Source organism: Scleropages formosus, chromosome 12 (genome assembly GCF_900964775.1).
Source record: "Scleropages formosus chromosome 12, fSclFor1.1, whole genome shotgun sequence".
Taxonomy (NCBI): Eukaryota; Metazoa; Chordata; class Actinopteri; order Osteoglossiformes; family Osteoglossidae; genus Scleropages; species Scleropages formosus.
This window is the reverse complement of record NC_041817.1, coordinates 12,259,844-12,284,266: the sequence shown is the minus strand read 5'-3', so window position 1 is coordinate 12,284,266 and position 24,423 is coordinate 12,259,844. Positions and strand designations below refer to the sequence as shown.

Below are 24,423 nucleotides of genomic sequence, written 5' to 3'. Positions count from 1 at the left end.
CAAACACTGAGGCAGTTCAGTTCAGGCAGGACGACGTTATTGACTTAACAAGTACGATACAATGTATCGGAATCGTTCCCGTCACAGAATTTGACTGAGGATGCTCGTCTCTGATTGGCTGCCACGTCACAGCCGGCAGGATTTGGCAGGAATTCGTCAGCGCCGCTCGGATTTCCTAAAATCCCCGATGTTCGCGCTCCCACAGCCGACGCTCTCTTCGCGGACCTTCAGCCACCGCAGCCCCTGAATGAAAATGGTAAAAGCGGCGTGTTTTCCTTAGTTTTGGCTCATGTTCGAACGCGAAAGCCTTTAGTTTATTACCGTAACTCTTAGCGTGGTCTCTTGCACATCACATCTGGATGTGCCCTCCTCCCTCTGTTCCCCCAGATCATCATGTGGCCAAGTAATATCTTCTTCGTGTGGATCATCATGTTGGTGGCCGCTTCCCGGGCTGAGGTGGGTCACTCCGCTCCGTACACAGCTCCTAAACACTGCTTTGCATAAAGTCCCACAGGTTTCTGTCAGCTAGTACAGAGATGCTTAGTTAGTGTTGCATTCCTTCTTCAGTAAAGTTAGATAGATAGATAGATAGATAGACTTTATTGATCCCACAAGGGAAATTATTGTTGTGTTCATCGTCTCTGTTAAATAACTTTACATTCACTAAATCTGCTAAATGATTTAGTAGTTTAACTGACGCTTTTCTCCAGAGAGTCACTTATATGTAGCTGCTGGGTACTTTTACTGGAGCGAGTAGGGGAAGTACACCGCGAGTCAGGGTAGTATGGCTAGAAGGGGGATTCGAACCAATGACCGTTAGGTCCAAAAGCAGTCGCTGTAACCACTCTGACACGCAATTATTCCCGTGTTTCGATGACTGCAATATACCATGTAAAACCATATGACACACACACACACACACACACACACACACACACACACACACACACACACACACACACACACACACACACACACACACACACACACACACACACACACAGAAACTGCTCATCCAAAGCAGAACAGGAGCCTAACCCGGCAACACAGGGCGGAAGGCTGGAGGGGGAGGGGACACACCCAGAACGGGACGCCCGTCTGTCGCAAGGCACCCCAAGCAGGACTCAAACCCCAGACCCACCGGAGAGCAGGACCCGGTCAAGCCCGCTGCGCCACCGCACCCCCCTAAAACTGTATGAGTGAAGTAATTTTCATTTATATGTGTAAGATCTAGTTAAAGGTAGTAAGGAAAAATTTTAAACACACACACACAAATCACTCTGCTTTTGAGAACGTCACACTTTTTGTCCACATTTGGACACACAGCAAAACTTCTGCCGACGTTACAACCACTAAAGCCCAACGGCGTACGATGTGCAGGTTAAAAATGAGTCACTGTTTGACCTTAGTGCAGAAAGACCTTTAAGACTGGAAGTAACTTCTAAGCAAGCATGGAATCCAGTATGGGTCAGGGTTATTATGTGAATATTGAGGGGGATGTTTTCCTGCTTGTCGAGACCCTTGGACTGCAAGATCAGTGTGCTACCTGGAGTTCCACCGAGTGTTTGCAGCTCCTCCTTTGCCGTGGTTGGTTAAAACAGAGTAATGGATGAATTTGTTCTTGTCACTAGTTAACAGTCTAAGCAGAATGTGTATCTGTGTTAAAGTTCCACAAATACGCACAGTGTGAACTAAACATCCTCTGAACGATTCAGATTTTTTTTTCTCCAAACACATGCCAGCCATTAGATCAATCTGTACAGTAGGTGCAACAACCATGGAAATTAATAACTTGTAGGGTTATCCCTGCCAGCTGGCATCACGCCAGAGATGGAAGTAGAGAAGCAGAAAAAAATACACGGTCATTTTCGCAGAGCCCTGCTACATACAACATTATTCTTTAAGAAAAGTTTAATATTGCCTGCTCTGTTATTAAGCTATGTGAGGCATTTCCTGCAGCGTACGGTCAAAATTTTTGAGGATTTGCGGTGATTATGAGAACCAGGGTCGGGTATCCTTGTGACCCTCATGACCCGGAATAAGAGGAAAACTCAGTTCTTTGTTGTCAGCGGCAGAGCCCGGGATGAATGCAGCAGAAAGGAATTTGCAGCTCGTGGCTCAGCAGAGGGTAATAGGAGCCATGTGCTGCTTGAAGTAAGCAAACATAGGGAGAGACCTCGTTTTCCATGGAACACAAAATTGTGTAATGGATCTTTATAGAACAGAAACCAATGTAATGAGCGATGATGGCAGCCCTGGACACCGCTTTGTGCAACACTCCTGTTGTTATGTGAAAGATCAGAATATCGTTTACTGTAATGATAACATCAAAAAAATAACTCCACGTGCACGGAGACGCAAAAAGACAGAGCCTTATTCACATGGAGAGAAAGGAGAAATTCTGCTAGGGAGCTTTTTGTCCTCCGCCATCCCGTGTGACCAAGTGACTGCAGAAAGCTGGGAAAGAAAATAAAGATGCGTTACAAAGCCCAGACAGCCAGCCACCATCCCCATGTTTTCTAGGCTCTTGGTTTCTTTCCATAAACACAAGTTTATAAATTCATCTTCCCAATTTCTGCAAGGTAATCTCTCTTCCTAAATAATCTCTCACAGCAGTTGTTGTGTTTGCCTTTGTCTTTTTTATTAGATAGTAGGTTTTGGGGTGTTAACACTCAAGTAAAGGAAACACACACACACAACACAAATGCATAATTGAGGTATTTAGTTTGAATGCATTGGGTATTACCTTCAGTAGTTGTTTTGAAAAACCATCCACCCGGTTATACATTATTGAAAAGCCCAGCAATGCATCCATATACTAGATGTCTAAGTTTAAATCTATAAAGTGGCCGCGATTACGGTTAAGCACAGACAGCTTCTCATTTGGAGTCTGAAAAACAGTGTTATTTTCAGATCTTTTTTGGCGTGTAATTGCGAGTCTAAAGCAGTATCTCTCAGCAGTAGCTGTAAAAGTAGTATTAATATGTTTTTATTGAAACAGAGCAAGGAAATGTAATGATGAAGTGGTCTAATGGCCAAGCAGTCCATATGGGGACAGCTGCAGGTTGAAGAGTGACCGTATTGTCTGGTGACGTGTTCTACGGTTATAGCACTTCTAGCAATACGCTTCCCCGGTTAACCTGTTGTGGCTCAAGCGTGCAAGAGGCGACCGGAAAGTGACCGGTTGTATTTTCACATGCCGAGTGTGTCAGGGAAGGGGAACTGCGCAGGGGAAGGTGGTCTCTTCCGGCGGTTTGTGAAGATCCTGTGTTGGCTGTGCTCAACTCTGAGGCTTTCGCAGCCGTCACTCTCGAGCCGGTCCGTTGTCCTTGTTTGGCTTCGGCTCCGCGGACCCTTCGCTGTTTTTGAGACGGGGTAAAATAGGGTCAGTTATTACCCGCATAGGGGGGTGTGGTGGCGCAGTGGGTTGGACCGGGTCCTGGGTCTGGGGTTCGAGTCCCGCTTGGGGTGCCTTGCGGCGGACTGGCGTCCCGTCCTGGGTGTGTCCCCTCCCCCTCCGGCCTTACGCCCTGTGTTGCCGGGTAGGCTCCGGTCCCCCGTGACCCCGTATGGGACAAGCGGTTCCGAAAATGTGAGTGTGTGTGTGTGTGTGTGTATTACCCACATGTGTGCTGGAAGTTCTCTTCCTCACCTCCCGCAGCCTGCGCGTGCCACACCTGTTTTTCCATTTGTTTTGCTTCTAAAGTCTGCTACTCACAAGAGTCACACAATGATGAAACATTTCAGAAACATGGCACATTGTTCTGTGCAGCTCTGCTCCTTTAGTCCCTGAACTACACAACGCTCTGCAGGAGAGCAGTGACCTGTTTGGATCTGCAGCCACTTGGCTTCTGCTGCTCTTGAAAACTCCTCTCTGTTCGTGTGTCACTAGCAGACACACTCTTCGTTTCGGTGTTGTCCTCTGCACTGTCCCCTAGTCTCTGCGACGATGGACACTTTCCAAAGCGTCGGGTTAAAGGCTGCTGTTACCTCTGTCCCACAGAGAAGATCTCGTATATGTTTTTGCCATTCAATGGCGATGACTCATTTCTTCCCTACAATAGGTGTCAGCTTCCTGTGGTGGTTGGTTCCTCCTTGGGGTCGGTTTGAGCACTCTGTGATGTGTATCTGCAGGGCAGGGAGGTGGGTCAGAGTAGTGCATGCAGGGCATTGTTTATCAACAGCACAAACTGCTTTCTTTCTGTACTCATCCGTCATTCAGCCAAAGTGCAACTCCCCACCTGCTTTTGATCAGTTGTGTGTATGCAAGAGCACTGACCACAGTACCACAACACAGACAGGGTATGGGCCCAGAGTGAAAAGTGGACCAAGTGAATCACTCGGCGATGCTCGTGCTTGCGCTGATTCGTGGTCCTTGTATGTAAGGCTCATCACGTGCAGGCTCCTCTTGCTCTCTGCCACGTGAGAGAGGAAAAGTTGGGAGGCTCGTAGTATACAGGCCCCTCGTGTCCCTTGGGCCATACAATAAGGCGGGAGGGTCAGTGGAGAAATATTCCGCTCATACATTTTTTTACAGTGGATTAACTTGGATGTCTTTTAATTTTTTGGATAAACACAACGCAGTGATGCATTCTGTAGTGGTACACTGATTTGTGTTACTACGGTGAAAAGCAGGAAAGCGCGGTGAACGGTCCCGGGTGAACTTGATAGGCTGCGTGTTCTTCGGGAGGGTCATGAGGATATGCGAGATCCTCTGTGCGGTTGCAACAGTGGGAAACAGAAATGCATCGGATAGGTGATGTGTTCGCGGGAGCGGTGAGCTAAAAGGCCGTGAGTTAATGCCAGAGAGAAGGACATGGGAAAAGTGAACTGGATGGACTCCTACATTCTTAACCTCTGCAGAGACTGTTTTCTGTCTCCTGCTCCTTTGTGTTTTTCCATATTTTTTCCATTCCTCCTTGAACACTGAATCCCAGCAGGACAAATAACTTTGCCCTGAGGTTCCGTGTGTCTGTGTCTGTCTGGGTATCTGTGTGTACAGGTCTGCATTTATGTATGTTCGTGTGTGTTTGGCCTCTTCATAACTTTATCCAGAAAGTGGAATGTAAATAACAATCATTCCTCCGTGCTGGATGCACACCTACTGTACACAGGCCTTATTATGGAAGAAATCTGACCTCATGTCTTTCATCTTAAAATTCCAGTGGTTTTGCAATTCCAGCAATTCTGAGGTCAGTATTGGGGGACTTTCAGAAACATCTATTTCATATACCATATATGTTATGGGGCCGGATAGTGCCGCAGTGAGTAGAGTTGCCACTTCACGGCGTCTGGGTGGTTTGAGAGAATATGGGTTTGATCCCCATTTAGTTTGTCTGCAGTTTGTGTGTGTCCCCCCCCACAGTCCGAAGACATGCTTTTCAGGTAAATTGGTGACTCTAGATTGCCCTTAGTGTGTGAACTGGTTAGTGTGTGTGACTACCCTGCAATAGACTGCCATCCCATTCAGGTTGTATCCCCCTCAGCCTTGTGCCCAGTTCTTCCAGGATGGTCTCTCAATCACTGTGACCCTACTCAGGAGAAGTGGTTATTGAAATCGGACAGATGATATATGTTGCGGCACATTGGTGGGTATTTGACATTTTGCACTTGCCACGGAACCTTACGGGGAGTAGCCATGCAGGAGTTTATGTTTATTCGTTAAGCAGACCCTTTTCTTCAAAGCAACTTCCAATGAAGTTCCAGCTATGTAGTTGTATCAGCCCACACTTACAATTCTAGATACACTACTTACAATGAGTCACTCATCCACATGCCAGTGAAACACACTTTCTCCCTGTCACTCTCACACACACACGCACTATAGGGGACTTTTTTTAGAGTCACAAATCCACCTGCACAGCATGTCTTTGGACTGTAGGAGGAAACCAGAGCACCTAGACAAAATGCATGCAGACATGGGGAGAAAACGCAAAACTCCACACAGACTGAGTGGAGAACAAACCCACGTCCTCTCGCACCACCTAGGTGCTGTGCCACTGTGCCACTCATGGCAGTTTAGTATCATCCATCTGAAACAGGTATCATGTATGTCCTGATGTGCAGCCCCCCAAGCCACTCTGTGCACTGATCCTTGAATTCCGGTACATTCCTCTTTACTGATCATCTCAGAATTCAGAACTCGCCTCATAACTGTGCCATTTGCAAGGAGCGTGCAGAAACTAGACTTGAGTTTAAGGGCTGTGCCATAGAAGTATGGTGGTGCTGAAGCTGTGGAAATCACAGTGTGGTTTCTTGGGTTTTACTAATAACACGGTTTTTGTATGTTGGGTTTTATACAGTGTAGTAATGTTGGTATAATGAGATGACAGTGTGACTGTATATACAGGTGGTCCCCGACTTATGATGGGGTTACGTTCTGCGAAACCCATCGTAAGTCGAAAATATCATGAGTCGAAAATGCATTTAATACACCTAATACACAGGGGGTGCGGTGGCGCAGTGGGTTGGACCACAGTCCTGCTCTCCGGTGGGTCTGGGGTTCGAGTCCCGCTTGGGGTGCCTTGCGACGGACTGGCGCCCCGTCCTGGGTGTGTCCCCTCCCCCTCCAGCCTTACGCCCTGAGTTGCCGGGTTAGGCTCCGGTTCCCCGTGACCCCGTATGGGACAAGCGGTTCTGAAAATGTGTGTGTGTGTGTACACCTAATACACACCTCTACGTCACAGACTGGGAGATGTGGATCGCCGAGCATCACGAGAGAGTATCACACCGCATATTGCTTGCCCGGGAAGAAAAATCAAAATTCGAAGTACAGTTTCTGTTGAATGTCTATCGCCGGCTCTCCATCGTAGAGTCGAAAATATCGTAAGTCGAACCATCGTAATTCGGGGACCACCTCTGTCAGCTTTCTGGAAGCTCGTATTGTCTGGTATATTAGCACTCATTTTCTTGGCCTCTTCTACCGCCTGTCCCTCATGGTGGAGTTATGTTCCTATGTTTCCGATCAAGGTCTTACATGTGTGGTTCTACTTTGTGGTCCATTGTGCATGCAATTGTATTGTTCTGTGTTGAAGGCCTGTATGTGTGTGATTCTGTGTTGTAGGCATGTTTGTTTGCCTTTGTGTGTATAGCTGCTTTGTTTCCATTCTGCTTGCTGAAATTCATGCCATGCTCGTAGAGAAGTGTTTGCCTGGAGTGGCATTCCGCCTAGAAACATGCCACCTCACTTAACACAGTCATATTTAATGAAAAATCCACCAGCGCCACCTTATGCCAGAAAGTGCTTTCTTGAAAGTAGTGAAGCCCTTGTGTCCCTTAGTTTTACCATGAAAGCGTTATTAAATCAGAACCAGTGCTTCTCATTCTCAGTGACATAATAGGTATGTAATGACCAATTCCATATGTTTCTTTAGAGGAAATCATGTGTGTAGTAGAAACACAAAAGTAGTGCAGGTGCAAAAATAAATGAAGCTCAAGTTGCATTGGTTAAACCGAGCAGGTAAGTAGAGTGAGGTGTACAAATCATAATCATTTATTAATTTTAGAAGTTTGTTTTCAGATTTAATATTTAGACAGTGAAATCCAGCTTGGACTGGGTCCTGCTCTCCGGTGGGTCTTGGGTTCGAGTCCCGCTTGGGGTGCCTTGCGACGGACTGGCGCCCCGTCCGGGGTGTGTCCCCTCCCCCTCCAGCCTTACGCCCTGAGTTGCCGGGTTAGGCTCCGGTTCCCCGTGACCCCGTATGGGACAAGCGGTTCTGAAAATGTGTGTGTGTGTGTACACCTAATACACACCTCTACGTCACAGACTGGGAGATGTGGATCGCCGAGCATCACGAGAGAGTATCACACCGCATATTGCTTGCCCGGGAAGAAAAATCAAAATTCAAAATTCGAAGTACAGTTTCTGTTGAATGTCTATCGCCGGCTCTCCATCGTAGAGTCGAAAATATCGTAAGTCGAACCATCGTAATTCGGGGACCACCTCTGTCAGCTTTCTGGAAGCTCGTATTGTCTGGTATATTAGCACTCATTTTCTTGGCCTCTTCTACCGCCTGTCCCTCATGGTGGAGTTATGTTCCTATGTTTCCGATCAAGGTCTTACATGTGTGGTTCTACTTTGTGGTCCATTGTGCATGCAATTGTATTGTTCTGTGTTGAAGGCCTGTATGTGTGTGATTCTGTGTTGTAGGCATGTTTGTTTGCCTTTGTGTGTATAGCTGCTTTGTTTCCATTCTGCTTGCTGAAATTCATGCCATGCTCGTAGAGAAGTGTTTGCCTGGAGTGGCATTCCGCCTAGAAACATGCCACCTCACTTAACGCAGTCATATTTAATGAAAAATCCACCAGCGCCACCTTATGCCAGAAAGTGCTTTCTTGAAAGTAGTGAAGCCCTTGTGTCCCTTAGTTTTACCATGAAAGCGTTATCAAATCAGAACCAGTGCTTCTCATTCTCAGTGACATAATAGGTGTGTAATGACCAATTCCATGTTTCTTTAGAGGAAATCATGTGTGTAGTAGAAACACAAAAGTAGTGCAGGTGCAAAACTAAATGAAGCCCAAGTTGCATTGGTTAAACTGAGCAGGTAAGTAGAGTGAGGTGTACAAATCATAATCATTTATTAATTTTAGAAGTTTGTTTTCAGATTTAATATTTAGACAGTGAAATCCAGCTTGGACCGGGTCCTGCTCTCCGGTGGGTCTTGGGTTCGAGTCCCGCTTGGGGTGCCTTGCGACGGACTGGCGCTCCGTCCGGGGTGTGTCCCCTCCCCCTCCGGCCTTACGCCCTGTGTTGCCGGGTTGGGCTCCGGTCCCCCGCGACCCCGTATGGGACAAGCGGTTGAGAAAAAATGAAATCCAGCTATTCCACTTCTACCACAAAACCCATCTTCCACTAACATCTTTCTAGCTTTGCTACACAACTCCTGCAAGGAGAACCTGGTCAGGAGAGGGATGCTGTTCAAGGTGAGCGTCACATTGCAGGTGGTCACAATGACTCTGCAGCTACTCTCAGCACAGGACGCGACTGCGCCCACACATACCTACACCACAGTGGCCACCCCTCCTGCATCCTCTGCACTGTACATTGACACAGGCTCTGTCACTATCCCACTGTCTCTGGGTGGTCCACCGGTTCCTGGCTCCCTGGCAATGGGTCAAGTCATGTCTGTTTTCCAAGATCACTTTGCTACAGCTGCTTCTCCCATTTAGACTCAGTTAGTGGATAAATCAGCTCAGACATTAGCCTTTTCATTTCGATGTTTAGGTTATCGTTGCCGGTCATTTTTTTCCTATACAATGTATATTGGCTCCTTTGCTTCTCTGTTGGGGGGTGCGGTGGCGCAGCGGGTTGGACCGGGTCCTGCTCTCCGGTGGGTCTGGGGTTCGAGTCCCGCTTGGGGTGCCTTGCGACGGACTGGTGTCCCACCCTGGGCGTGTCCCCTCCTCCTCCAGCCTTATGCCCTCAGTTGCCGGGTTAGGCTCCGGTTCCCCGCAACCCTGTATGGGACAAGCGGTTCTGAAAGTGTGTGCGCTTCTCTGTTGTGTGGAAAATAAAGCAACTTGATTACAAAAAAAGGTTTAATATTTAGATTTTATAAGTTCATTTTAATATTTTAAACAAGAATGATCATCCCAAAGGGGTTCACATACTTTCAAGCAGCACTGTACAGTCAGTATTTTGCAGTTTTGACACTGGGTTCGCCATCACTAAGGTAAACATTTAAAAGGCATTTTAAAAATACTGCTCCAATTCATAATTGCTGCTCTCTTATGAGCTGTGGCAGACACGAGTGCGGGGTGTCATCCAACGCAATGTTTGGAAGGGGGCGCAGTATGCAAGCAGCCTGTAGATTCGTGACCCCCCCACCCAATACCACAAAAGTCTTTTTATAAAAATCCCGAGCGCGACACTGGGACTCCACCGCACTGACTTCTCAGCTGTCCACTTTACCTGCATATGTCACAAGAAGGAGGTGACGAGCAAGTCCCAGGTGTGTGCCAACGTGTTCTGCGGAGCCGGCCGGGAGTGCACCGTGACGGAGAAGGCAGAGCCTGTCTGCCTGTGTATCGAGGTGAGCAAAGTGACACGTCCGAACGATCCGCTCATCTATATGGACATAGCTGAACAGCACTCGCAGATACTCTTGGCATAATGAAGCGTGTGGGAGGAGTAATTTCAGAGTTTATAGTCCAAATCATCTTCTCTTCACAAGCAATGCAAACCCCACAAGCGGACTGTGTGCGGCAGCAATGGCAAGACCTACCATAACCACTGTGAGCTGCATCGGGATGCATGTCTCACAGGCTTGAAGATCCAGGTGGCCCGTGATGGACGCTGCCAAGGTGTGTCTTCACGGGAGATGGTGTGCGTCAAGGATGTAGCTGTGATATGGTTGAGATGTGTCTGCGGTGTGGCTGGTGCGGCGCAGCGGGGGTGTGCGCTGAACGCGGCACCGGAGATTTTAAGGGTCCCGTACCCCGGTGTGTCACATAGGTGCTGCGAATCTCAGTTTGTTAACTTACAGGAACGCAGCTGGCTTTTTGTAACGGGATGAGGAATGTGCCACTCTCCGAGACCGAAAGAGTAATCGTATTCTTTGTTTCTTTTTCAACTTCAGAGAAGAAAATAGACAAAGGCAAGGCAAGCCCAAGTAAGTAATATTTACAACTGAAATGAGAATTTTACGCGTAATTTAACATTTACAATACTGTACAAAGTATTAAGACTCTGAAAGTCTTTAAATGTTGATGAGTTGCAGTTGATTGCTGGATTTCCTAATCAATTTTTGTACTGCAAACACAAATATTCAGACATTTTTATAGTGAACTTACCAGCAGATATCAGAAGTCACTAACACACTCACTCGCTACCGCTAACTGCAATACTTGTCCAGAGCAGGTTCACATTAGTCTGGAGCCTGTCCCAGATGCTCAGGGCATTAGGTTAATCAGAGTACAGCCTATAAGCGATGCCAGTCCATCACAGAGTAATATCTAAAATAATAAACTAAAATAGGGGGGCGCGGTGGGTTGGACCGGGTCCTGCTCTCCGGTGGGTCTGGGGTTCGAGTCCCACTTGGGGTGCCTTGCGACGGACTGGCGTCCCGTCCTGGGTGCGTCCCCTCCCCCTCCGGCCTTACGCCCTGTGTTGCCAGGTTAGGCTCCGGTTCCCCACGACCCCGTATGAGGCAAGCGGTTCAGACAATGTGTGTGTGAACTAAAATAAGATATTTGCATAATTATTTAAACTGCACACTGTGCCTTTGCCAAAATCGCAACTGTAATTAATTTGACATGGGCGTTTCCAAAATTTGTGCGGTGGTTGTTATGATATTAGCTCAGCCCTCTCTGCAGTTTTAGAAAACTTTTCCACTGAGCCTTTTGTGAATTTAAAAAAGTAAGTTTGAGAGTGTGAGCTTACAGTAAAATTTAAGTTTATTGAAACAGAAGATCATTCATCAGTTGCATTCCAGAAACATTTTAGGTTTCAAACCTTCAAAAAAGGTTTGAAGATCAGAATACAAAATTCAAAGCACTATACCTTGTAGCACACAGTCTTGCTGTGCTAATGGCATAACCAGTGTTTTCCTTATATACAACATTACACTGCAAAGTAATGATATATTATCTATCATCCAGAATATTCAATTCGGAATATTCACACATATTCAAAGCGGTGGACAGTTTAGTTAATAATGTCTAATGCCCACTTGGGTGTCTTGGTTTTGCACTCCAGCTGTTCTTCTGCAGTGAGGTAAGGAATTTAGCTAATAATTATATTCATCCTAACAGGATGGCCTCGAGTATGCGACATACGGTATGAAGCACAACACCTTCGCTGCACTGTAAATGTATTTTATTGCGGTGATGCATGCCCACCCTACTGGTCCATGAACAGTACATTTGTGTACCTGCCATCCCAAGTGCTGCCAGGGCTATGTATTGAACCAGTTTACTGTAGAGCCTTCCCACATTCTACAGTCCCTTTTTGAGGTGTAAACTCATAAATTTCTGCTCGGCAGCATCATCGCATCTTCCAGCTCGAAGGGAACCAATTCCTGTATTTTACCATTTATTTTCATCGCTCTGTGCAGTTGTCTGTTACCTGGGAGACCGCAATGAGTTGCGCGGTCGTATCATCCAGTGGCTGCAGGCTGAGGTGGTCCCTGATGGCTGGTTCTCCAAGGGCTCCAACTTCTCTGACATTCTACTGAAATACTTCAAGGTTGGTGATCATGGTCACAAGACATCTCATATATTCATTATATATAATATTGTAGTGTATGCGCATTAATTGTCATAACTGGTGGGAGCTGGACTAACACGGTCCTTTTACGTTTTCTTAAAGAACAGTTAACCAGGCATGCACAGAGATATTTCTGTAAAGATATGAAATTTTGCAGGAGTTCCCATTTATGTGCAGTTCTCAGAGGGCGATGTCCCTCTACACTCATTAATTTTAGTCAACACTATCGTCTCTACTGCTGTGACAATGAACATACACTACATATTTTGTGTAGCAGTTATGCAATACAGTTAATATTAAGAATCATTTAGTTATGTAAGTATTTCTTTTTGTCAATACACTCAGATCTTGGTCTTGAGTTCAAAGACTCCAGGACCCCAAATATATAGTATGCTTTCTGGTTTTTAACGAAGTGTAAAATTTGTCCGGTCTTAGCTGACTCCCACTGTAGCACTGTGAGACTGTCTCTCGTAGTGACACTTTGGTCGTTCATTTACCTTCCTGTGATTCCGTGTTTGTTCTAAAGGAGTATGACAACGGGGACTTGCAGCTAGACTCCTCTGAGTTCCTTAGGTTCATCCAGCACAATGAGACTGCAATCAACATAACTTCTTTTGCAGATGAAGAGAGTAACCGCCTGCTTAGGTGAGCAGCGCCTAAAGAACCGTTCTGACTGTTTCAGTCTCTATTGCTTGGTGGTTGGTTGCAGCGAACCCTTGTATTCATTTCCATTTTTTCGTTAATACTTTGGATAATACCTACTGATGGTCATTAGCCTTTCACCGGCTACTTACCATCGTACCGATATATCTAAAATCCAATTTATTTATAGTTGTACAGAAACAGAAATGATCTGTCAGATGTGACACTCCGTAGATGATGTGCTGGAGTGGCCCTCTTCAGCATGAGGTGCTCATGTGTGGAGTTCTGCCTCCAGGAATCTATGTGTGGATGCACTTATTGAGCTGTCAGATGAGAACGCAGACTGGAAGCTTAGTTTCAGTGAGTTTCTCAACTGCCTGATGCCTGGATTCAACCCTCCGGAGAAGAGTAAGCCCCACCTGCACCTCACCGCTTAGAATAACATGCATGTATATCTGGTCAAACAGCAAGGATGCAATGGATTCTGGACATTTTAACTTTTCTTTGTAGTCTGAAACATCTAAAAACAGAGTAAGGTCCCCTTATCTAGAAAGGACCTGGCCAACTCCAAAATGCCAGCACTGATGAGCAGTGTCACTCCTAGCATGCATTTACTGCTCTCACCTCCTGCAGAGTGCGCCCTGGAAGACGAAACATATGAGGATGGGGCCGTAACACAGGTGGAGTGCAACCGCTGTGTCTGTGCTTGTGGGAACTGGGTGTGCACCGCCATGACCTGTGATGGTGAGATTCGCAGAAGACTGTGTGGCTTGCATTGGTCCGTTGGTCCTTTGCCAATGGTAGAGAAGAGAAATTGCTTGAACATCTTATTTTTGGGGTGGATAATGGCAGTGACTGAAGATTTTGATTGAGAAAGGTCTGACCTTCTCTACATATCTGCATGAATTCATGAATAGTCTTGCATGACTGGCGGTGTGAGATGTTCTTGACCACACCCTCACTACCCCCCCCCCCCCCCCCCCCAATCTCAACGTTCATCTTGCAACTCACAGGTAAGGAAAAGGTTGCAATGGAGTTAGAAGAAGGTGTTGACCTGGAGATGACTGAGGAGGAGTGGACCAACCGTGTGGCAGAGCTCAACAAGTATCAGGTCTGGGCAGATGTCAGCGGTGTTACTAGTAGTACATCTTTTTTAGTGTGCACTAAAACAGTTTTTTGACAAGAAAGAAGAAAGCATGATGACTAAACTATTAACCATCAGGTCTCATTTCTTAACTGAAAAAAGTGGAGTTGTGATGAATTATACTGCTACATTGGTCAGACATGTATGTAACAGATTTATGTTTTATATCATACAAGCATGTTACACGGTGGTGTTTCTGTCCTGTGCAGGAAACTGTGGAGAAGATGAAACTGAGCATGAAGGAGGTCTAGAAGGAGACCTGCACTGAAAGGTGCAGGTGCAGAGGAGAATCTTTCTCACTGCGATAACACCACATAAAGTGCAAGCTTGACCATTTGTACTGTTGCTGAGATCACTACGAGTTTCACTATCGATTTTATATGATTGTCACTTATTACAGATGTTTGAAAGTTTTACTGTTTCACTTGCTGTATGTTAGAAGTAGAAGACTGTAACTGATAGTTCATTGTAAAATGCTAACATTTCACTGTGTAACAGCAAGCCCTGTTAGGGTAGCCAAAGTACTTTATCTGTAGCCTTATTTCACATCTTTGTTGTCTAGACAAGAGCAACTGTAAAGAAAGAAACCTAATCAATGGACTGAAACAGGAAGAAAAGCGTAAAACAGTTGGAAAATAGTAATAGGATAAATTATTTAAGTGGTTTTTGCATGACGTGATCTCAGAACACTGTTTATTCCAATCACCTGCTAAGAATGAGACAAACATCTATACAGTTCATTGTTGTTTAGCAGGTTTACCAGTTCATGCAACTCCAAACTCAGGATGTGCAATTATGAAGAATCATGTCCAAAAACAACTGCAGCCACTCTCTGGATAATGACTCTTTCCATCTGTTGTATGGGTTACTTGCCTGACTCTGCCTAACTGAAAAACAGAGTGTGGATTTGACAGTTCCCCATCAGAATTTTGTTGTGTTGCTTGAGACAGGGAAGACTTATGAAGCTGGCCAGAGTGTCGGGGTCCATTCCTACGCAAGGTCAGCAGCGGAGAGTGCATTCCTTTAGAAATGCAGTCTACATATTGGTGACATGTTAGAAAAAATTTGAATCCCTGAAGGAATCTAGAATGTCACTTTAGGTTGTATTTTAGGTACTAATAGACAGTCAAATTTGATCTGTTTTCCAAGCAAAATTCTGTGTCTTCAGCCTTCCTTAGATGTTCAATTTACGGCAGTCCTGCTGTCTGTCATTTACCTTGCTATGCTAATGACAATAATGTACCACTCTATAGCATATGATGCTGTAACAGTTCTTATGCCTCATTAGAATTTCTAATGCATACATACAGTACACAATTATACTGAGTGCACACACAGCAGGGTCGGGGGGGGGTCATATTCCTGAATATACAAGTACAGTGCTAACATTACACTACTACAGTACACTGGTGTACCTGAATGTTAGCTTCTGAACGTAAAGGTTTTCCGTGCTTTGAACGAATAACACTATTAGTTTTGATGGCAATACAGGTTTAAACTGATCATCTTCATAACATCTGAGTGCTTCAATGAGAGTCAGATTGACATGGGATTGTGTTCAGTCACGTCCTTTTGGATTTTGTTTACAACATGCTGAACGCGGCACGTCAAGTGAAAATGATCACGCTATTAATACGATGCACAAAGATATATGAGCAGTGTGTATAGGGTGTTGATGGTATGTGTATACTGCAATGTGAATATGTGTGGTTTTAAACAAAAGGGCTTTAAATATGTAAATGGATGGGATTAGAAGAGATGTAGAGGACATCATCATCAAACCAAAGATTTAGATGATGGCTTTCGTTCAAGACCTGCAGGTAGAGATCAGTGCTCTGAACACAGCAGCTACTCAGTATTTTAGTATATAATTCTTCCTCGCAGAATCTTTTCTTAATGTGTGCTAATGCCTTAGAGAACCTTGAACTTATTAATGAATTATGAGGATTTGGAAGCTTGTCATTTTGTCTGTATTGTTTCAGGATGTTTCCATGTGTTTTTAAAAGGGTAGGGGATTAAAAGGTTCAGTATTCTTGTTGGAGCTTCACTTATTGTTTATATCATTTGCATTAGTTTTACAGGTGCCAATAATAAAAGGACAAAAATGGTTGTCATACATGGATTCTCTCAAGATGGCAGCGCACACAGACGCAGCGGTCTCTCGCGGACCTAAGAGACCCTTGACTTTAAACAGAAGACTTGTGATTTTCTTCTACTTGTAACGTACTACGTTTGTGGTTTATCTGCTAACATGTGAGAATGAACACAACTCCAACTGAGATTTTTTTTTTAATATCTACTATAACACCTACTGTATAGGCCTATCAATATTATTAAAACAAGAAAGTAATAGCAATGCTCAAAGAAACGATAGAATATCCATATTTCCATTTTACCGTCTCATTCTAAAAGCACTACAGTGAGGTCTGTATAACACAACTACTACTAAAAGAAAACTTTAATGGCCAATATGTTTGTACATACAAAGAATGTGACATTTTGGATGCTGCTTCACACACATTCAACATACAGAACAGAGTGAAAGTGCTACATTAACCATGCAGTAACACATTATGAAGATCAAATAATATAATGTAGTTTTGGGGGTAAGGGAAGACATCACATCATCATTCCTTACTTTCCCTCCTTTCCTTACTATAACTGGAAGAGTAGAATACAATAATTTATAGGAAAATTAATTATGAGGACATGTTTGACCGCACTATCAAGATTAAATACAAATAAGTGTAGCTGGTGACACGTTGATAAATATATTACTTTATGTCTTTAAGCTGTACACTATCATCAGTGCAGATTTAATTTGCATTAAATTATTGTCGAAATTGACATTTTCATGTCCATTCAATGTGCACTTTAGAGGCTAATTAGTGGCACAGCTTGAGTGGAAAATATAATTTCAAATTCAGCTTCTGAGTAAACAAATACTCATAACGCTGAAAGCGCAAATTACACGTAAAACGAGACGGATCTGAGCCCCACCGGCCACGGGACACGTCCCGGGTGGAGGCGCTGTCTTGCGTAATGCAGGCTAAAAATAAAATCCAAATTTCACATGCTGGCGGAAAAAGTTTTCTGTTTTAGAGAAAAATGCCAGCTGAAAGTTTGCTGCGTCCGAAAAGTTGCAAATATGACCTTTAGACACAGATTCTCCGGGCTGCGCGCCTCCCCACAAACCCGCGGAAACACCCCGATCGGGCTGGGCTGAGATTTGAGGGTTAACACAGCCGGGGTGGGTCAGTGGCGCGCCGGCGCCCCGGAACATGAACAGCGCATAACTCAGAGCTCAGCTCGCGGCTCAGTGCAGGATCGCTCGTATCCGCGCGCTGCCTCAGCTGTGGAGTTACGTGCGCGCACCGTCGTGCTTTGAAATCATACTATAGTCTGGTTACACAGAAAGAGAACTAGATGAGTCTCCCGGATGTCCGTTTAAAAAGAGAAGCCGCGAAGCCTTTCCCTCGCCTCTGTGGGAATTATTTGGGCAGCATTCCGTCTTGACAAAGTTTGTCTCCCCCCCCTCCCTTCCCCCTGCGCAGGCCCACATGGACGCGCACGAAGGGTCCGAGCACGGCGAGAACGTGCTGGATCTGTCGCGACTCGACCTGGACAAGCTGAACGTGGAGACGGTGAGCGAGGAGCGCCGGAAGGAGACGCGCGTGCTGTACCTGACCTTCAACAGGCTCGTGGTGCTGCCCGCCTCCATCTCGCTCTTCTCCAGCCTCGAGTTTCTGGACGTCAGCAGTAACGGGCTGGCCGTGGTCTGCGAGGACATCACCCGCCTGAGGAGGCTGAAGACGCTCATAGCCAAGAACAACCGGCTGGACGAGTGTTCGCTGCCCAAGGAGCTGGGCTCCATGCGCATCGAGGTGCTGAACCTCAGCGGCAACAGGTTCGAGGAGGTGCCCGCACAGTGCCTCAAGCTGCAGCGCCTGCGCTCCCTGTCGCTCGGGGGGAACCGGCTGAAGACGATCCCCGCGGAGATAGAGAACCTGAGGAGGTACGATACGAACGAACGGAGCTCTGAGCTGAGCACACACTGACACTCTACTCTACTCTACTCTACTGTACAGTACTGTAGTGTACTGTATGTATTGTACTCTTCTGTACCCGTGGTGGGGAGAGCAGCGACTCTACAGTATATTGTTACCATTGCATTAGTGGGCAAGGCGACCTGCTGTTATTAATCAGCTCTCTTCTACAGTCAGTGATTTACCTATGCGTACACTGTACGGTACAGTGAGTAACTGTCAGTTCAAGTAAGTTTACCTCGACGAGGGAATTGCAGCAGGACGGGGACGGACCGGCACCGGAAACCTTCTCATGATGTATGGCGAAGCCCCTAACCATGGCGCCCCCTGGCGCTCACAGGATGCACCGCTCCGCTTGTACTCATGTTTCTGTCATCTGTAGCGGAATTGAAAATGGTACAGAAATGAATGTGTTGATAGCTGTACGGAGTTTTAGCTCGATCTCCGGACGGGGCACGCGGTGCTGCCTACCCGCGTGTCGTCCCCGCACAGGCACCGCTGCCCACCTACTCCGAAGGGTTAAGGGGTTCTGATGGTTGGAACGATGATCCAAAAAGGTTCAGTCACGAGAAGAATCTGTTTTGACCTGTGTCCGATGGACTCCGCTGCACTGACAGGCCTCTGGTACTCGTACTGTTCCGTCGACTTTGATCACAAAGAACTGAAAAAGACAGAAAAATATGTAGACTGATGGAAATTTGTACTCCATAGTGAATAGCACAGTAGTGAACAATTGATTTGAACAGTTGTTGCAAAAATTATTCTTCATCTTTCAAGTGCTAAGATGGAAATACAGGATTTAATAATAATAATAGACTAGGTTGAATAGTTTGTTTTAGCAGTGCTCAGATAAAATATACTAAAATACACTGTCTTCATTTTACAGATACAATTGGAACCTGAAGTCTGTAACTCTGTAAATCCGAAGTGACTAAGCTTATTAATAGATGCCTCTGAATTTTTTTCGTGGTTAGCTTATGTGAAATTTTCAGATAAAGCTATAACAGAAAGTACTCTGTACACATGTCATTGTTTTTATTAGCATCAAACAAAAATTAAAGAAAAAAAAAAGTCATTTAAATAATCTCCTAATTAATTGCAGCACTTGTCCGATCCATCCCTTAAGGATGTGCAACAATTGTGAATTTCTAACCACTTTCAACCTTATCTACACAATCAAAATATTAATACAGATGTGTCTTGATTTATATAGTGGTTAGGTTGTGTAACACACACACACACACACACACACACACACACACACACACACACATTTTCAGAACCGCTTGTCCCATACGGGATCGCGGGGAACCGGAGCCTAACCCGGCAACTCAGGGCGTAAGGTTGAAGGGGGAGGGGACACACCCAGGACGGGACGCCAGTCCATCGCAAGGCACCCCCAAGCGGGACTCGAACCTCAGACCCACCAGAAAGCAGGACTGTGGTCCAACCCACTGCGCTACCACAGCCCCCTTGTTTTGTAAACAAAAAAGCTATAACGTCTGTAAAATTCTTTGACTTTTTTATATTTCTCTATGTGGAAATCCAGGTTGCTTTTGCTTCTCAACTGTCAAATTTAAGAAAATGGATAAGTGAAGACAATACAGTTAAATGTTTTCAAAATTTTGATATCTTTGAAAGAACAACATTTTTTTTTATATTTATAAAAGCTCAAATTTAGTTTTTTCTTTTAATACAAGGAGCAAGTATATGTTTCACTTCTGCAGATGAAAATCAGACTTTGTCAGTTTTTTATTGGACCATATATATCACTATAATATGGCCCTACTTTTGAATAAGGTCATGAGCTAATTAACTGTCTGGTTTGCCTAATTATTTCAACAGGCATCGTTATCAAATAATTGTTTTCTTTTAGACCAGTTGACTTGTTTAATAGAGTTGCAACCAAAAAAAAGAATTTAAAATAGCTTGATACTGTACATTTAAACAGCATGATGTCTAAATGTGGACTTTAGGTTTGTGCAGGTGGTTAAGTTGATTCTTGATACTGTTCAGTTTTACTGGCCTCATAATATTTGTTTTTTTTGTTAGGCTGAAGGGCTCCAAAGCTTTCTAACCTGTGTGTAGTCACTGTAAAACTTCCGCTTGAGGTGAGATGGGGGTCTTTGCGCCCATTCAATGAATTCTGCTCCCCCAACACAATTCGCTGTGACTGGTTATCGGTGGTTACTCAGATTGGGACAGGTTTAAAGGTTAATGTCTTATCTATATTATCTAAGTAAATAACACAGTAATTTCACTAAATCAGACACTTCCTTAACATGTAGCTTTACAGTGCTAGGGAACTTTCTATAGATGCCATACAAACTGCAGCAACCGCACTTAGACTACAACCATGTCATTACTACAACACTGTAAAGCAAGGAGCCACACGCTGTGCTTGGCGGAGTGGTTCTGAAATGCAGTGTTTGCACTTCCTTTATAGAGTAATAAATGTGCAAATATTGTCATGATACTGTCATCTCTTGCTTTTATGTGAGTTTAAGTGTAAAGGACCCTGGTAGCAATACATTTGCGAGCAACCTAGGAAAATCTAAGATTTAAGAGGTCTCCGTCATCTGCTTGCCCTCTTGTTGCACAAGTGTAGGCTTGGTTATAATAAAAATTTAAATTAAAGCAAAATAAGCACAGATTGTTTGGTGCTGACACATGACTGTTATGGCAGTGTGTGTTAGTAGCAGTATCGTTGCCCACACATTGGGAAACCTGAACTGCACAAGGCTGGTTTGGCCTTGCCTTCCTTGTGGCGATGGGTTTTAATATATGTTCTGAACTTCAGCAATGAATAAGTCAGCAAGTGGTTGGGGGACTGATCAGGGCCCAGGGGCCACACTGTGGGCTCCAGTGAGACGACACCCTGGGACAGAGTGGGCGGTTGCCTTTGGAAATAGTCCAGCTGCTCGTACTGCTCATCATGATGTGGCTGTTGAGTTTCAGCCCCATCTGATTGCCCCGGGGTTCAGTGAATACTGGTAGGCGTCTTACTGCCTGCTGCCTGGTCGTCATCGTTTCAGAGCTTTTAGTGGTGAAGGTTTGCATATTCATGAGTTTCTGTGAGTTACAGTACACCAAAGAAAATGAGCAATGTGGTTAAAGGTACATGAGTCATGTAATAACTCAAGATGATGGAGGACTTCCACCTCTACAACAAAGGAGTCCTTTTGTAATATGAATTTCAGCACTAAGCAAAACCCCGCATTCAAACCACATATGGTTTCATTGAGCAATCTTGAGGGCAGTTCCCACACCACAAATTTGCAACATATTGATTGCTTATATCTATTCCCTACTTTTCCCTTTATTTATTAACAGATTGAATGTTTTCTATCACATTCACATTGCTTCAATATAAAGCGAAACCACACTTGTGTAAAACTTCAGATTATAAAATTCCATTTAAAATTTTACAAATTTGAATATTCCATAAAAACCATAGAAGTGTAAGGTTTAAAGGTATAAAGTGTAATGCTTCATTACAAAATGAGACATTCTGTTCAAGGAATTCTGTATAAAACTTTGTGAAGATTACAGAGAAAAGTGTAAAGACTGAAATAATTCAAAATAAAGTAAATTTTTCAGAAGTAATCAAAATAAAAGAATTCTGTAAGCTACTTAAACATTACATTATAGAGAGAAGCAGTAATGGTATGTAAACAGAAGACATTCAGATCAAACTATTTCCATCTGTGTTCCCCTGAGCCGTGTGACACACTTCCGGCTCATTCTGTGGGTACGCTGTGCAGGCGCTCACTGTCTCCTGCTGCGTCATGCTTGCGCATCAGAACAGCATACATTTACATTTATGTGACGCGTTTCCCCAAAGTGACTAACACCGTTAAGCTACCTTCAGCTGTTTACCCATTTATACATTTGGGTTATTTCACTGGAGCAGTTTAGGCTTAGTACCTTGCTTAAGGTTACTACAGCAGTGTGTAATTAGAACCATCAACCAATGTCAGCTGCTCCATGTACACTGCCTACATACACTGAACAGTGTTTCCCTTAGCCAGGCACGCAGCGTTCACTGTTATTGTTTGTGCCCTGTTGGAGACAGCCTGGAGACGCTGTACCTGGGCGGAAACCACATTGGCGACATCCCTCTAGAGCTGGCCAACCTGCCAAACCTGAGCTACCTGGTGCTGTGTGACAACCGCATCCAGAGCATCCCACCCCAGCTAACCAGGTGAGTCCCTTCCACTGCTCTTTACACATCTCACATTCACATTTTATTCAGTTACTTCCCTGCACTGCCTTCCATTTCAAGAGGCTCCCTCTTCATACTGCCATGATTAGTTTGTGGCATCTCCCTGCTTTTAGCAAACATACCTGATCAGTTTGGTTGTGCAGAAACTCCGCGGATTCTTACTGGCCTTTCAACTTCCCCAGGCTTCACTCCCTACGTTCCCTGAGCCTGCACAACAACCTTCTCACCTACTTACCTCGTGAGATCCTCAGTCTAGTTCGCCTGCAGGAGCTCAGTCTTCGTGGCAACCCGCTGGTGGTGCGCTTTGTTAAGGACATGACCTATGACCCCCCATCCTTGTTGGAACTCGCTGGACGTGCCATCAAGTCCAAAAATCTGCCCTACAGCCTCTTCGACCTGCCTGCCAACTTGGTGCGCTATCTGGACATGGCCAGCAAGTGCCCAAACCCAAAATGTGCAGGTGAGAGGACCAGAGTAACATACTCTGTTTTGCATACCTGTATGGTAACATGGTATCTTCGAGGCTGTTGCTTAAACGTGTAAGCGTGTTTTTCTGTTGCTATGGCATTTGCCATAACAACTGAAATAAGTGGTGGGACCTGGGATCAGCAGACCTAGTATGTGAGCATCTAATTGTGTGTCCTTGTCACCTGAAAGTGTCTCATGCTGTTTCCTCATGCTCTCCAGGAGTGTATTTCGACTCTTGCGTGCGGCACATCAAATTTGTGGACTTCTGTGGAAAATACCGGCTACCCCTAATGCACTACCTGTGCTCCCCCGAGTGCTCATCCCCCTGCAGCTCCAACCCACAGAGCGATGCCGACTCTGAGGACGAGAGCAGCGTGCCTGCCGATCGGCTGCAGAGGGTGCTGCTGGGATAGAGCGAAGGGGAGGAGCCTCAAAAGCAGCCAGTCACAGTCAGAGTGCGTGAACCCATAAGGACTGAAGTAACTGGGTTTCTTTTACATGGAGGAATGGCTCCATGATGCAAAGTACAGCAGAATATTTATTTTTAAATTGGTTTTGTAATTAAAGTCATGAAGGATTGACGTAAATGTGTCTGGCAAATCTGGTGTTCAAAACGCACATTTATCTGAGAAATTCATTGCTAATTTATACCCTTTATTGGTCTGGTATTCACAGATGTAGCATGTACATGTAGTTTATTTTATAATAAAACAAGGGGAACAGAGTATAGCATATTGCTTTAATGTATCCGTAAGATCCACTGAATTAAAACATAGTGCTGCAGTTATAACCCTTTTTTTCTTTAAAGAGTTTAATTAGAAATTTAAATGATACAAGTGCCTATAAGCAAAAGTTCTGCACTTTTCAAGCAATCAAGCTTTTTACTTTCTGAAATTGTTCAGTAGTTGGGATTCTTGGTTTAGGAAGGTAAAGCTGTAATATATGTTTATGCATTAAGTCAAAACTATCAGGAAACAGTAACAGAAATTAATTGCTTCTATTAGAATTATTTCTGCTTGCTTACATAAAATTATATAAATTTCATATGTATATTTTCTATTAATAAGGATATTTGTAATGTTATGAACTGACAATAATGTTACATTTAAAAAAACTTACTGATCTACTGAAAATTGGACATTTTTGTTTTGCTCTTACTGTGAACAACTGCTGTTTTCAGTCCAGTTGCATGTCCAGGGTGCGGCTGTAGGAACTCATAGTTATTTTGAGATCCCTGTTTTGGAAGTTGGTCTTGCTGTACAGAATGGGAAGACCAGCTGACCCACTTGGCGCATGCTTTCACAGAAAGTAAATGATCTCTACTTTGCTGGCTTGTATGCCTTGGAGCTGGGGACAGGAATCTGTGCTTACATCTTGCTTTTATTTTTAATTCACCCAAGGTGCCTGCCAGTAGTTTTCGTGGTGGCTTTCATAGCTGCCTGAAATATACTGTTAGAGAGTTTCAACATCCAGCATGTGATTTTTGTTCATTGTGTCATGCAGCTCTTAAACAGCCAAATCTGGTTTAGGTTTAACTGACCATTGTCAGGGGGGCACGGTGGTGCAGCAGGTTTGGCCAGGGCCCACTGTATGGTGAGCCTGCGGTTCAAGTCCCGCTTGGGGTGCCTTGTGGCAGACTGGCGTCCCATCCCGGGTGTGTTCCCTCCCCCTCCAGGCTTGCACCCTGTGTTGC

The 24,423-nt window shown here is 44.8% G+C and overlaps 2 protein-coding genes across 3 annotated transcripts; both read left to right on the top strand.

The window, feature by feature from the left end:
* The first annotated feature begins 392 nt into the window (after positions 1-392).
* LOC108929447 (follistatin-related protein 1-like) lies at positions 393-16,102 on the top strand. 2 transcript variants are annotated; one of them, XM_029257116.1, is made up of 10 exons: positions 393-456; positions 9,927-10,031; positions 10,173-10,302; positions 10,578-10,610; positions 12,054-12,184; positions 12,732-12,850; positions 13,143-13,255; positions 13,481-13,591; positions 13,861-13,958; positions 14,201-16,102. In XM_029257116.1, the coding sequence occupies exons 1-10, from the start codon at positions 394-396 to the stop codon at positions 14,240-14,242; spliced, it is 945 nt and encodes a 314-aa protein (XP_029112949.1). In that variant the 5' UTR covers position 393; the 3' UTR covers positions 14,243-16,102. The 2 variants fall into 2 exon arrangements, with proteins under 2 accessions (XP_029112949.1, XP_029112950.1); XM_029257117.1 differs by having other exon boundaries at positions 9,930-10,031; positions 14,201-16,101.
* Positions 16,103-17,293: 1,191 nt separating this feature from the next.
* lrrc58b (leucine rich repeat containing 58b) lies at positions 17,294-24,343 on the top strand. Its single transcript, XM_018744022.2, has 4 exons — positions 17,294-18,006; positions 22,113-22,241; positions 22,445-22,722; positions 22,950-24,343. Exons 1-4 carry the CDS (start codon positions 17,552-17,554, stop codon positions 23,141-23,143), a joined length of 1,056 nt encoding a protein of 351 aa, XP_018599538.2. The 5' UTR covers positions 17,294-17,551; the 3' UTR covers positions 23,144-24,343.
* The last annotated feature ends 80 nt before the right edge of the window (positions 24,344-24,423 follow it).